Genomic DNA, 14844 nt, shown 5'->3' with positions numbered 1-14844 from the left:
AACTCTTCCAAAAAAAAAAAAAGAGAGAGAGAGAGACAGAGACAGAGAAGAAAAGGGATACTTCCTAACATTCTGAAGCCAGCATTACCCTGATACCAAAGCCAAAAAAAAAGATACAAAAACACTACAGACCAATATCACTTATGAATAAAGACACAAAAATCCTTAACAAAATACCAGCAAACCAAATCCAATAGTACATTAGAATTATAAACTATGACCAAGTGGGATTTATCCCAGGCATGTAAGGATGGTCCAGAAAAGGAAATCAATCAGTGTAATCCCCACATGATCATCTCAGTAGAAAAGGCACTGGACAAAATTTAACACCCTTTCACAGAAAAAAAACAAAACAAAAAACACCTCTGAGTAAAAACTTGAAGACATTATTATAAATGAAAAACAGCAGTCCTAATAGCATCCAAAAGAATAAAATATGTAGGCATAAATTTAACCAAGGATGTGAAAGACTCATACGTTGAAAACTACAAAACATTGCTTAAAGAAATTAAAGATGACCTAAATAAATGGAAAGACATCCCATGTTCATGGGTTGATAAACCCAATATTGTTAAGATGGTAATACTCCCAAAACTATTTACAGATTCACTGAAATCCCTATCAAAATTCCAGTGGCCTATTTTGCAGAAACAGAAAAGCTTATCTTCAGCTCTGTATGGAACTACAAGGGATCCTGAATAGCAAAAACAATAATAAAAAAGAAAAACAAAGTAAGAAAAACCATATTTCCCAATTTCAGAACATATTACAAAACTACAGTAATCAAAACAGTGTGGTACTGGGGGTGGGTATAGATGAGTGGTAGAGCACATGCTTAACATGCACAAGGTCCTGGGTTCAATCCCCAGTACCTCCATTAAAAAATTTTACTTTAAATAATAAATTTAAAAATGACAACAACAGTGTAGTACTGGTAAAACAGACATATCAATCAATGGAACAGAACTAAGAGTCCACAAATTAACCTTTACATCTATGGCCTCTTGATTTTCAATAAGGGTGTAAAGAACATTCATTGGGAAAAGAATGAACAAATAGTTGGGACAACTGGATATCCACGTGCAAACAAGTAAATCTGGATCCCTACGTCACAAAAATTAACTCAAAATGGATCAATGACCCAAACATAAAACCTTAAAATATAAGCTCTTAAAAGAAACCATAGGGTAAATCTTCAAAACCTTGGATTTGGCAATAGATTCTTAGAGCTGACACCAAAAGCACGAGCAACAAAAAGAATAAATTGGAGGCGCGGGTGTATAGCTCAGTGGTAGAGAGCATGCTTATCATGCATGAGGTCCTGAGTTCAATCCCCAGTATCTCCATCAAGTAAATAAATAAATAAGTAAACCTGATTACCTCCCCCCTCAAAAAATAAATACCTAAATAAAATATTTTTTATAAAAAGAATTGGACTTTATCAAAATTAAACACTTTATGAATGAAAGGACATAATCAAGAATGTGAAGACAACCTGCAGAATAGGAGAAAATATCTGCAAACCATAGCTGATAATGATCTAGCAACCAGAATATATAAAGAACTCTCACAGCTCAACAAAAAGACAACCCAATTTAAAACAGAGCAAAGGACTTGAATAGACACCTCTCCAAAGATACACAAATGGCCAACAAAGACATGAAAAGATGTTCAACATTGTGATCATTAAGGAAATGCAAAATAAAACTACAATAAGACACTACTGCACACTCACTAGGATGCCTTTAATTTAAAAAAAAAAAGTGTTGGCTAGGATGTAGAGAAATATAAACCCTTGTACATTGATGGTGGGAATGTAAAGTGGTTCAGCTGCTGAGCAAAAAGCTTGGCAATTTTTGGGAAAGTTAAGCATATATTATAACCTATTAGAATGGCCAAAATCCAGAACAATGATACTTCCAAATGCTGACAAGATGTGGAGAGACAGGAACCCTCAGGCATTGCTTGGGAGCAATGACGACATCCCTTGTACTTACCCAAAGAAGATGAAAACTATCTCCACACAAAAACCTGCACACAGATGTTTTTAACAGCTTTATTCATAACTGCCAAAACTTGGAAGCAACTAAGATGCCATTAGGTGAAGGGATAAACTGTGGTGCATACAATGAGATACTATTCAGTGCTTAAGAGAAGTGAGCTATCAAGCCATCAACAGACATGGAGGAATGTTAAATGCATATAACTAAGTGAAAGAAGACAATGTGAAATGGACTACACATTGTGTGATTCCATTTATATGACATTCTGCAAAAGGCAAGACTATGGTGACAGGAAAAAGATCAAAGGTTGCAAGGGGTTGGAGCAAGAGTGGGGGAGTGAATAGGCAGAGCACAGAGGATTTCTAGGGCAGTCAAGATACACTGTATGATACTGCAAAGATGGATACATGTCATTATCTGTTTGTTCAAACCTATAGGACATTCAACACCAAGAGTGAATCCTAAGGTAAACTATGGACTTGGGGAAATTATGATGTGTCAATGTAGGTTCATCAATGTAGGTACAGAGTGTGCACCATTCTGATGGGAGATGTTGATACTAGGAGAGGCTATGCATGTGTCATAGAGGCTGGAAATTTATGGGAAATTTCTATACCTTCCTCTCAATATTGCTGTGAATCTAAAACTGCTCTAAAAAAATACATTTTAAATTACAGAAAAAAAGAAGGTTAAGTATAGAATTACCAAATGGCTCAACAATTCTAATCCTAAGTATATATCCAAGGGAAATGAAAACATATGTCTAGTACAGCATGGTGACTGGAGTTAACAATACTGTATTGCATATTTTATAGTTGCTAAGAGACTAAACCTTAAAAGTTCACATCACAAGAAAAAAAGAAATTTTGTAACTACATTTGGTGATGGATATTAACTACACTTATTGTGGTGATCATTTCATAATATATACAAATATCCAATCATACTGTCCACCTAAAACTAGTAAATTATGTCAATTATACTTCAATAAAAAATGTCTAAACCTGAATTTGTACACAAATGTTTATAAACATTTCCTTTATAAACATAATGCTGTTAGCATTACCCATAATAGTCAAAAGGTGGAGAAAACCAAAATGTCCATCAATAGATGAATGGATAAACAAATTGTGATATATACATACAATGGCATATTATTTAGCCATAGAAAGGAATGAATTATTAAAGTACTGATAAATGCTACAATACAGATGAACCCTGAAAACATTATGTTGAGTGAAAGAAACTGGACACAAAAGGTCACACATTATATGATTCCACTTATGCGAGATCCAGAACAGGTAAATCCATAGACAGAACTCATATTAATGGTTACCAAGGATAGAAGGGAGCTGGGAAATGGGGAGCAACTGTTTGAAAAGTACAAGGTTTCCTTTTGGGGTGATGACAATGTTGTGGAACTAGATAGAGGTGGTGGTTGCACAACATTGTGAACATACTAAATGTCACTGAATTGTTTCCTTTAATATGTTTAATATGATGTAATATGAATTCCACCTCAACTTTAAAAAATGAAAGGGAACATTTTTAAAAACAAAACAAAAAATTAATCTCCTTTTTCATAACAGCTTTATTGAGGTACAATTCATATACCATACAATTCACCCATTTAAAGTGTACAATTTTTTACTGTAGTCAGAGTTATGTAATCATCGCCACAATTTAAAAACATTTTTATCACACTCCTGCCAAAAAAAACACCCAGTACCCATCAGCAGCCATTTCCCATTCCCTCCTCACCCACAGCTCTAGTCAACCACTAATCTACTTTCTTTCTCTATAGATTTGCCTATTCTGGATATTTCATAGAATTAGAACCATGTTATGCAGTATTTTTGTGACTGGCTTCTTCCACTCAGCACGTTTTCAGGGAATTTCTTTTTTTCAAACTATAAAGTTTGTGCCATGTATTAAAATGTAAAGAAAAAAATAAGGACACTATTAAAGGACCACTTATGAAAAGAATAATAACTGAATACAATGGCAGATCAATAATCAAAAACAGAAATCCAGCTAAGGTAAATCTTTATAAAATGTAAACCAAAAGATTTATAAAAGCAAAACTATTATAAGATGCAGTAGAGATAAGCAAATTATGGTAAAACAAATACGTAAGGGAAAATATTTTACAAAAAAAAATCACTTGTCAAAGAGAATATCTTCCCTAATAAAGCTGTAGGAAAAGTGATCACAGGTCTAGTTAAAAGGACAAACAGGAAAAGCAAAGAATCATTGTCTTTGAGTATAAAAACTCCACCAGTCAGTGTTCCTCAAAATGTGGTTCCTGGACTATGTGCAACAAAATTATCTAAGAACTTATTTTTAAAAAATCAGATTTCTGGCCTGTACCCCAGATAACCACCAAAGATGAGACTATGGAAACTATTTTTTATAAGAACTTATAAGATGACTTTCATAGATACTAAATTTGAGAATTAATATCTAATTAACACAAACTAATGCAAATGATTAAATGTGTATAAGAGAGGCGGAGGGTATTGTTCAGCGGTAGAGTGTGTGCTTAGTATGCACGAGGTCCTGGGTTCAATCCCCAGTACCTCTATTAAAAAAATACTCATTAAAAAATAATAAATAAATAAAACTAATTATCTCCCCCCCAAAAAATGTGTAAGAGACAAGAGAATTATGACAACAGCAAAATGCATGAAAAGAAAACACTACGTAAAATTTTTGTACATTGTGCTCTTGGGAAAACATAAAGTGATGTTTGAAAACTCTTGTGGATTTGATGAAGGAAAAAAAATTCTAAATGTGTAAATATGCAAGGCATTCTACTAATACCTGTGAGGACCACTCAGGGTATGAATAGGAAATCACTCATAAATGTAATAAGCAATCTCTCCCATGATAGAGAGAGCACACAGTAGATGCCCAAGTGTTTGTTGATGATGTTAAACTATTTTTATAACAAGTACAGTTATAGTTCATTATCTCTATCCTAAACTCTGATAACCTAGACAAAACTAAACTTTTTGCGCTTGGTAATCATTACATGAACAACAGCATAAATCATCAAATATTGTATCAGATACTGACATAAAGCTCATGGTCAGGATATTTACTTTCAGACCAAGTTAATCTCTATTTTTATAGTAAGACTTATGTAAACAAGGACAGACAAAATTAAGAGTTAAATTTCTCAAGACTAAGAGCATTGCATGATAGAACTCAAATTTTCCTGAAAATCACTAAAGTCTGTATTCAAGGATAGCTTTTATTATTCTAACTGTAAGCAAAGATTCCTGAAGATTAAGTATTAAGTTCTAACTCATAATTTTACTTCAGTGAGTAAAGTCCACTTTGGCTTAGCAGGGTTAAAGAAAGGAAGTTTACTTTTATAACTCTCAAGAGGATCTCACTATCAGAATGCAAAATTTGTCTACTTTCCCCATAAAAGGCATCTTTTCCCTATAAACTCATAAACCTAATTAAAGTGCTAAGTTCTAAAGTCTCTGACTTATTTAGATTAAGCCTTATAATGCATTTGGAAATCCAATTATTTTCCACCGAACATTAGGATGCAGATGTTTCAACATTTCCAGACATGGTTCTTGCATATCTTACAAATAAAACAAACTATACTGGGGAATAAAGTAGCTAATGAATGCAAATAAATTACATGGGAGGTTATATTGCTTTGAAAGGAGATATTTATTTATTTATTTATTACCAACATTTGGCTTGATACATGAAGGTCTAGAAGCATCTAAAAGTTCTTTTTGACACTTTTTCATTTCACAGTTTATGTTTCAAAAGTCAGAAATCCTAGAATTGTGTAAAGCCTTAAAGCAAATTAAGATACTGGTGTGTGGACTTCTTCACTAAGGTCACAAATTTCCTGCCAACAAGCAGTCAACCAATATTCATCATTAAGCCCCAACTCACTAGATGTCTCACTCACGTTCAATGTGGCCTCTTCTTCACGTAAGTCCAGTGCAACCTATCCCCTCCCACCCCGCCCACACACACACACACAAACCGACAGTCTCCAAGTCACCCACGCTGGCACAACAGACTCTCAGCCTTTATCTGGTTGCTAATCAAGAACCGTTCTTCTTGACCCTGCCTACAATCTCTTTTTCCATTTATACTACAATACTCACTATTTAAAACAGCAAAAGAAATAAGTTCCTTTTCCTTAACCGCTGAGAGCTTCTCTAACCCTATACACCTCTCCGCCCCCACCATTCTCTATCCTGCCTTTGTTATTCATAAGGTGCAGGGGCTGGGAAAATCTCACTCACCTCATGCTATAGGCACCAGCACCCAGTTCCTGGCCGATCCCGGACAGACTAGCATCAAAGTCCTGCACCAGCCCGGATTCAATCACCTCATCGGCCAGAGGCAGCTTCAGAGCCCAGGCCATCCTGGCTCCTTCCTTGCCTCAGGAGACACCGTTTCTTGTACAAAGGCGAGCAGTGTGATTCTACCCAACGTGGGTAAGACTGCAAGACTGTAGAAAACTCCAAACCAAGGTCTCCCAAGCAGTATCCACCAGCCACCCTCAAGCCCGACCCGCACTGCCCACACAACTAAGCTCCCGCACCCTTAGATCCTCGCTCTTGTCTGCTCTGACTTCCAAAATCCCTCCCCCCAGCTCTCCGGAGCCGCGCGAGGGCCGTTTGGCTTAACTCTTCCAGACTGCCCAGAGACAACCCTGGACTCCTCGCACTCCCACGCTTTGGGCTCTCCCCTTGTGCTCCTGGTGGTCACTCGCTGCTTTCCAAACAGACCAGTAGCAGCTACCGGCTGCCTACCCCGCGCTTCCACGCCGCTTTCGCACCTTTTCCCCCCGCCCCTTTCTGCTGGAAGCCCCCTCCCTCCCAGGATCCGCTCTTTCCCCGCCAGGCCTCACTTCCGGTCAGCCCAAGATCACTTCCGGCCACCCCTTCTAAACTACACGGCTCTTAGAACCAAATCCGGGTTTGCGCTGAGCCGACTCTCAGCCCTCTGCAGCTCCCCATGGCCTCGAAACATGGATGGAGAAAGCCCAGCACGGGTTTAAAACCCAGACTCGCCAGGTTCCTCCACCGCCCGGGGCCACGGCGCCAGCCAATCATGGAGCCCTCTTCCTTCGCCGATCCGGCGAACGTGACGTTACCCTGAGGTTTACCAATGAAGAAAGGCTTCACCGGCCTCGGCAGTGATGATTGGCTAGCTTCGCCACGGCTCCCCGCCCCCGGAGATGGGCTGGGCTGTCTGTAAGAGGACCCGGCGTGCGTCAGGTGGCCGGTTTAAACGGCCCTTCTTGGAGCAGCCTGTTTTCGGGCGCCTGCTAAGTATTAAGTCGGCACACTGAGGCGTGGTTGGAGCCTTTGCTCTAGTCTTACTGAACCCACACCCAGCTCTGGTTGACTCTTGACTGTTACCCAAACCCTCTTAACACGCGGTTCTTTGCTCCTGGAATACCCTCTCCTTAAACTAACCTCTCCGGAGGTCAAGACTCAATTTAAGTCCTACTTCCCTTGATAGTGTTTATCTTTCGCATTTTCCCTAATGCTTTTGAATAGGAAAGCATGAGATAGGTGAAAGTGATGCGGTTTTTAAAAGGTGGTGGTCTGAAGATCGGGATTTGTGCTGGCTTCTTCACTTACTAGCTTGGTGACCAGAATAATCGTGTAATCTTACTGAGATTTAGCTTTCTCATATTTGAAAAATAGGGATAAACGTACCTGCTCTATCTTCCTCCTTTGAGGGTTAAATAATAATGTCAGTTGTTTATTTAGCATCAGCTATATACAAGGAACTTTGTTACATTATCAGCAATCCTCAAAACAATTGTAACTAGAATTACAATTCTAAAGACAAATATTAATAGCCTTAATTTTACCAATAAGGAGAGAAGGTTAAGTGCTTAAATTGGTTAAACTAGACTGCCAACTTCAGAGCCTATTACAAACCCTGACATTTTCCGCTACAGGACATTGCCTATATGTGTTTCATTTTTGCATTCCGTTATTTAATTTTTACAGTGTCTTGAAATAGCTAGCTAGCTAGCTAGATATAAATAGATAGTTCCCTTTTCCCTAGACTATGAGCTCCTAAAGAATAGAGAATGAGTATTTGTTAGGCTTGTGTTCTAAGCATCTCCTAATATGGTTCCTGCATTCAATAGGACTTTTTAAAAATGCCTATTGAATTACAAAAGAAAAGGAAAAAGGTTAACATGAAGTTGACAACACATCCCCAGTTTCAGCCAGGGTCTTATCTCTTTGAGGGTTCTGGCTTATCCATCTTCTTACCTTAGTAAGTGAGGCATCCAAGTCTCGGTTCATTCCCTAGACATTCAATATCAAGACATTCAAGTCATTTCTTTTCCCCTTGAGCCAATTTTATCTCAAAACTTGTGCATGTGGGTAAAGGAATGGGTCTTGGGCTCAGAGACCAAAAGAGAAATGTCATAATCAAAATCCTTTATAAACAAGCCTTGTATCCAGAGTATTTTTAAACACCAATTAGGTAAAACCAAGCCTTGTTTGAACAACAGCACCACTAGATGCATAATCTTGGGCAAGTAACTTTACATTTCTGGGCCTCAGCATTAATCCTTAAATTAGTGAAAATAATAGCTCCTACTAAAATTGTTGTGAGGATTGAAAGAACTACCAAGATGCCACATAAATAGTAATTATTCAGTAAATGTTAGCTCCAGTCTCCCACTAGCCCATTTCTGTTTCTCTGTTAAGACTAGGTTGGTATTATTATCCTGTTTAAAAGCATTAGCTTACCTTGTTTGCTATGCTATGCTTTTAATAGCACTTTAATATATATAGTCTCATTTAATCCTCATAAAAGTTTTTATTTTATTTTCTTAATATGAGGAAACTGAGATTCAAAAGGACAGAGTGATTAAGCAGACTACAGCCTCTTTAGAGATTATCCTGAAAATTATTCTGATTCAGCAACTCCACTCTACATATATAACCTAGAGAACTCTTGCACATACATACAAGGAGACTTGTATGAGAACGTTCATGGCAGCACTATTTATAGCAGCAAAACAGAACAAAACAAATGTCTACCAATGAGAGAAAGGATAAACTGGAGTATAATAGATTATTATACAGCAGTGAAAATGAATACAGCTACACTCAGACACGTGAATAAATCAAGCTTAGAATTATGAGGGAAATGCAGAGTGCTCATACAGTGTAACATTACCTTATAAAGCCCAAAACCAGCAAAATTGAGCAATATATCATTTATGGAAATATATGTATACATTCCTTTTAAAAGGAATGAAATGATAAATATAACCCTAAGTGGTCACATCTAAGGAATGGCAGCAGGGTGAGCTAGGGGAGGAATTCAAAAGTAGCTTTAACCATTGTAATAGTTTACTTAAGCTGAGTCATAGGTTCATGGGTGCTTGTTTCATCATCGTGCTTCATAACTTACCAAAAAAAAAAGTTTTCTCATATATGTAACAAATATTACATAAATTAGCAGCTGAGCCAGGAACTACAGTCCTGGTCCCTGATTCACATAGCTGGGCTTTTTCTACAATGATGCTTCCCTGATGGTGGTACAGTCCTAGGAACTGACAGATACAGAGCAAATAATAGCTAATAATAATGACAGGCTCCTATTTACTGAGCCCTTCCTAGGTGCCAAGCCCTGACTAGGTGCTTTGTGTATACTATCTCATTTCATCTTCGGAGTCTAAAAACGGAAGGTACCATTTTTAGACTCATTTCATAGATAAGGAAACTGAGGCTTAGAAAAATTAATTGACTTGTCCAGGGTCACCTAGCTTGAGAGTGGTGAAGCCTGGCTGATTGACCTCCCAGTCTGGGCATCTAACCATTGTGCCACAGCATCCCTGTGGATGGTTACAACCTCAGAAAATCTGTTTTCCACCTCCTTGTCCTTTCAGGGCTGAATTTTGAAGCTTGTGGAGGGGAGAATATTGAATTTTCAGAAAATTGTTCCCATGAAGGAACATTGGATGAAGGATGTTTTTTCATCCACAGAAAAACAGCTCAAAGGGAATAGATTTAAAATAAAACATATTAATGTTTGGAAGAGATAACCAGATCCAGGAATCTCATGGAGCCCTATCCCTGGAAAATATTTAGAAAAAGACAGACATGTACTCCTTGGAAAGGTTTGAGCCTAAGTTTTAATTCTGGACCCATACCAAGATTTCATAAAGGTCCTCTGTACCATTTATTAATTCTAAAACAGGTGAAATGAAAGATGACTCCTAAGGCTTGGCCCCTCCCAACTGGAATACGGATCAGCTTTGAGATTTAGGTCCTTGAGCCCAAGGTCCCCTTAGAGGAGAAGACCTTAGACAGACTGTTTATCCCTGGATTTCTGTGACTGGGGGGAGTGGACTTTTTCCCTCCTGTCCCTTCCCCGATGTAACTAAGTGTGAAATTGGAGTGCCAGGGCTGGAAATGAATTCCAGGAGCAGCCCTGTGGGCGCTGCCTCCAAGAAAATATCACCAGGTAGTCTCCTGGAAATCCACATCTGTCAATAGACCAAAGTTCTGTCCCCATAAATTCATCCCACAACAAAAATCATGGTTCCAATTAGACATAATAAATATAACTGATTAACCAGAGCACCTGTGGTACAGAGCTCCATATTCAGGATCCTAGACCACTGGGTTCTTTGTAAAGGATTCATTCCCCTAGATGAGGTCCTGGAACTAAACACTGTTTAGATGGAACATAGTAGGACCTACCCTGGTGGGTGGAAACATGTGGAAATTCTACCAAAAAGATCAGGTTGAATAGCTACCTGTCAGGTCCTACACTTTATGGGGTAAGGCTAAACACATAGGCTTCAGTGATGGCCCACCTTCGTTTAAGACTTGGTTCTGCTGCTCACAAACAAAGCAACCCTGAGTAGATTCCTCATCTTCTCTGTGGCTCAATTCCTTATCTGTAAATTGGGTATACTAATAGTTCTTACTTTATAGAATTATGGTGAGAATTAACTGAAGTAATGCATGCTAAGTGCTGTAAGAGTGCCTAGCACACCGTCAGTGATCAGTCAGGGTTAGCTATTATTACAGTTGACGAAAAGGGAGCCCTTAAAACCACCTCTTAAAACAAGTCAATTCTCTCAGAGGCTTGAGGGCTCAAGCTCCCTGGAGGATCAACACCTATCCATCTCCTAGGCTTCCCTTCACATTCATTTAAGAAAGTCAGTCACGACTGCTGAGTTCCTGACTCAATCACTCAGCATTTTCTTCCAGGTACAGGAAGGAACTGCTATCCAAGCAGACTTTTTTTTTTTTTAACCCAGGACCTTGAGTATGCTAAGCATGTGCTCTATAACAGAGCTATACGCCACCCCCACCACTCTGCAAGCAGACTTTTTTGAGGGACTAAACTTCTAGCTTTAACTCTTTATATCTTCCAATGTTCCAGACAGGGAGGCTTTGAAGCCCAGTCTGGCTTCTTTGATGGACCCTGCAGTTGAGAGAAAAGGCATCTGAAGTGGAGGGTGGTCTTTTGGGACTGAATCCTTCATCTGTGGAATGTGATGCCATCTCAGGGTAGATAATGTCAGAATTTAACTGTTTTCAGACATACTTCTAGTGTCTGAAATTGTTGGTGTGGGGAAGTGAGCACACGCACGCACACACACAGATACAGACACGTGTTGGAATTAGATACAGGAGCCCCAGAGAACATCTCAGACTTGGGAACAGAAATTGCAATCTCTCCACAAAACCACCCCTCTTCCTTTAAAGCCTTCTTGGGCCAGTTGCCAGGAACCACACTCAACTGGTCTGATCCAGAGAGAGCAGCTTCCACTGGCCCTTCTGCTGGGAGCTGTTGGGAACTGCATCAGGGCCAGCTACTGCCCAGAGTCCACTTCTCTCACTTATCATAGTCTAAACCTTGCAGAGCTATGCAGAATCCTCTGTACCTGCTTGCTACTAGTAGCTTGAAGTCACGGACTAAGCTCTTATTATTTCCTTGAAAAGAGATGGTAGAAAATGCATTTAATCATCTATCTGGTATTTGTCAAGCTTCTGCTTTGTGCCCTTGGCCGGGGTTCTAAGGAGTCACAGCCTAGTGTGGACAGCTAACATTAAGGTTGTGAGTTCTATGCAAAGGTGCGTGCTGGCTTCTATTTCATTTTTTACCCCATTATTTCAGAGAGCTGTAAAGCCTTTCTGATCCCTAAGCCTTACACTAGAATCTTAGATATCTGAGACACCTATTGTCCCTTGAGTGGAGGTGGGGTGTTGGAGCATTATCTAGAACCCAGCACAGATGTTATGCTGTACACCAGAGATTGACACATTGTAGCTGACTATACTTCAATTAATTTTTTTTTAATTTTTAAAAAATAAATTAAAAAAAAAAAGAATCCAGCACAGTTCCTGGCTCAGGAATGCAGGTTGGATGGAATCAGAGGTGATGCCTTGTTCTCACAAGTTCAGATTATGTAGCCCAGACTTTATCAGTATCAGGTAGGGGGAGGGGGGAGGAGGGAGGACAGCAAGAGAGCATGGCATGAACCCTACTCATAGGAGGTAGATGAGCAGAGGGAGAGACTCTTTTTACAGCCATGCTCTCCACCTCTGAGCTCAAGTGGCGGGGCTGCCCATGACCTCTGAAGGCCTGGGAAAGAGAACAAATGAAGACCCACTTAACCATATATCCAAAGTTTTATAAAGCGTAAATCCAGCTGATTGTGAAAGTTCTAGCCCCCTTTCATGATAAGCATAGCTTCACAATGCCCCGGGAGGCCAGGTTTGAATTGGGACTTCCAGGACTCCCCAGGGCACTGACCCTTGCGCTCTTGCAGTGGGACTGTCCAGGCTACAAGCTCTGACAGCAAAGGCAGCTCCTGCCCTGGTCTCTGACACAGATTCCCTTACATCACCCCGAGAAGTAAAAGAGAAACAAGCAGACCAGTACAAAAGAAAAAATACTGTTTATTCCACACAACTACATCAAGTGCTTCTCCCCCTCCCTCCCCTCCCCACCCCTTACTCCAGCTCTCAGCGGACTTTGTCCCGTGTCTGCAGTCAGAACCTCAGTGTCAGAGCCTGGCCTATGAGACAGGAAGGGAATCTAGGCATAGGAAGGTGATAGGATTTTTAAGGACACAAGAACATCAGGGTCTCTCTTTCCAAATTCAAACGTGTTCCTCAATCCATTTGGCCGAATTTTTTCCCTGGGTACCCCCACCTCCCCTGGATAAGATGCCATGATTAGTGCAGGGTCATAGGCCCCAGCTGATTCATTAAGCCGTAGGAAGTTTTGGTCTTTAAAACAAAAACAAGCAAAACCACATGCAAACAGTTGAGCCCTGTCTGCCCTTTCTCCTGCCTTTCTAAGGTAAAGGAGCCACTGAGCTCTTGCTTGTAACCAGAAAGGGGCTTTCAAAACAAATTTGATATCAACTCCCTTCCAAGCCTGATGCTACCCCAAACAAAAATAAAAACAAAACAAAAAATCTACCTCAGGGCCATAGCTGCTGCCTGGGGGGCCCTAGGGTGGGGGAACAAGAGCAGAGATCAGGTTGGCGGCAATTCAGGGACACCCTGCACCCCATTGCTTGGGGAATTTGACCTGCAAATATTCTGCCCCTGGAATTGTTCCTCTGAGAGACCAACCCATCCTTTCAGCAGAGAAGGAAATGGTTTAGTCCTAGCTCAGCCTTGGGAAGACAGATTTAGCTGCAGGAGGAGCTGAGAAAGCACGGACAGGACTAATTTAGAGCAGCAGCTCGTCAGCTTCTTCCCGCCATGACACAGGACAGACGGTGTCCTCCAGTGTATCCACTGCCATCGACACGCCCGGGATTACATGCTCCTCCCAGGGCACCGGCCACTATCTGCTTGTCTCTCCCAAAAAAGGCAGCATACCTGAACACAAGGGTTTGAAGGTAAAAACCTGTCTCTCTAATTAGTTGAACTATGAGTCATTGAATCCTTTGCAAACTCTGGCCCTCGAACTATTCTTACTGAAAACTTGTTTACAACATCCCTCTCAAGTGAGCTCATCATCTTACTGAGACTGAACTTGAGTGTGAAACCTCCACATTGTCTCCTGGGAGGCTGAGGCAGGCGAGGTGCCCACCTGCTTCCTCACCCGTGTGTGCGTGTGTGTGTGTGTGTGACAATCTGACACACAACTGCCTTCTCACTGGCAGGGCTACCAGGAGGGTGGCCACACTGGTGTTGCATGGCCTGGGCGGGACCAGCTGCAGGCAGGAAGGGAAACACAGCTAGACCAGGCTCTGCGCCAGTGAGCGACAGAGGTGGCGATGTGCCCCCGCTGGGCCATCACTTCTTCAGGGTTTATCTGTGAGGTGCAGTGGAGGGCAGCTGCTGGACACCTGGCTCTGTAAGAATAAGAGTTGGGAAAAGAGGGGGTGGCTGACCCCTGTGACTTGTGGCCCTTTAAGTATAATCTACATGGCAGGTCTGGGCTCAGCCCAGCCACCTTCTCAGTGCTGTCCTGACCTCCTGGAGGCACATGCTGAGTTCCAGAGACTGTCCAGCCACCATGAGGCTGGGAAACTCACTTAACAGCTCGGAGAGGCCAACTCCCAATGTACCATAGCTACTACCCTCTCTGAAGGCAAAACCCAGTCTGCTCCAGGGATGTTCTTAACTCAGAAGAGCACTGGGTGGATTGCTTACACAAACACAGGGTCTAAGACTCAGGACAAAATAAGATTTCTCCTTCAGTATCCAAGACTTCAAATTACAAAGAAAATTAGACTTAAGTCACCTTCCACAAAGAGACCATCCTGGGCTGCCATCAGCTCTTTCTGGATGTTGGCTTTTCCCCAGGGCCTTGCTGTCTGGCTTCTTGT

At 40.8% G+C, this 14844-nt stretch overlaps 1 protein-coding gene and 1 non-coding gene across 5 annotated transcripts in view; one reads left to right on the top strand and one right to left on the bottom strand.

Moving 5' to 3' along the window:
• TFCP2 (transcription factor CP2) overlaps positions 1-7129 on the bottom strand; it is a 58295-nt gene extending 51166 nt beyond the window's left edge. For 2 of the 4 annotated variants that reach the window (XM_045523499.2, XM_010964296.3), the window contains exon 1: positions 6290-7128. In XM_045523499.2, the coding sequence (XP_045379455.1) occupies positions 6290-6411 (122 nt within the window). In that variant the 5' untranslated portion in view covers positions 6412-7128. Of the gene's footprint in view, positions 1-6289 lie in introns of all 4 variants that reach the window. The other 2 variants (XM_010964297.3, XM_010964295.3) reach the window with 2 other exon arrangements.
• TRNAD-AUC (transfer RNA aspartic acid (anticodon AUC)) lies at positions 1275-1346 on the top strand. Its single transcript has one exon. It is a non-coding gene; the product is annotated as a tRNA-Asp (tRNA).
• Positions 7130-14844: the final 7715 nt, after the last annotated feature.

The sequence above is a fragment of the Camelus bactrianus genome, chromosome 12 (assembly GCF_048773025.1).
Source record: "Camelus bactrianus isolate YW-2024 breed Bactrian camel chromosome 12, ASM4877302v1, whole genome shotgun sequence".
Classification (NCBI taxonomy): Eukaryota; Metazoa; Chordata; class Mammalia; order Artiodactyla; family Camelidae; genus Camelus; species Camelus bactrianus.
The sequence above is the reverse complement of the archived record's forward strand: the minus strand, read 5'-3'. Positions and strand labels throughout refer to the sequence as shown.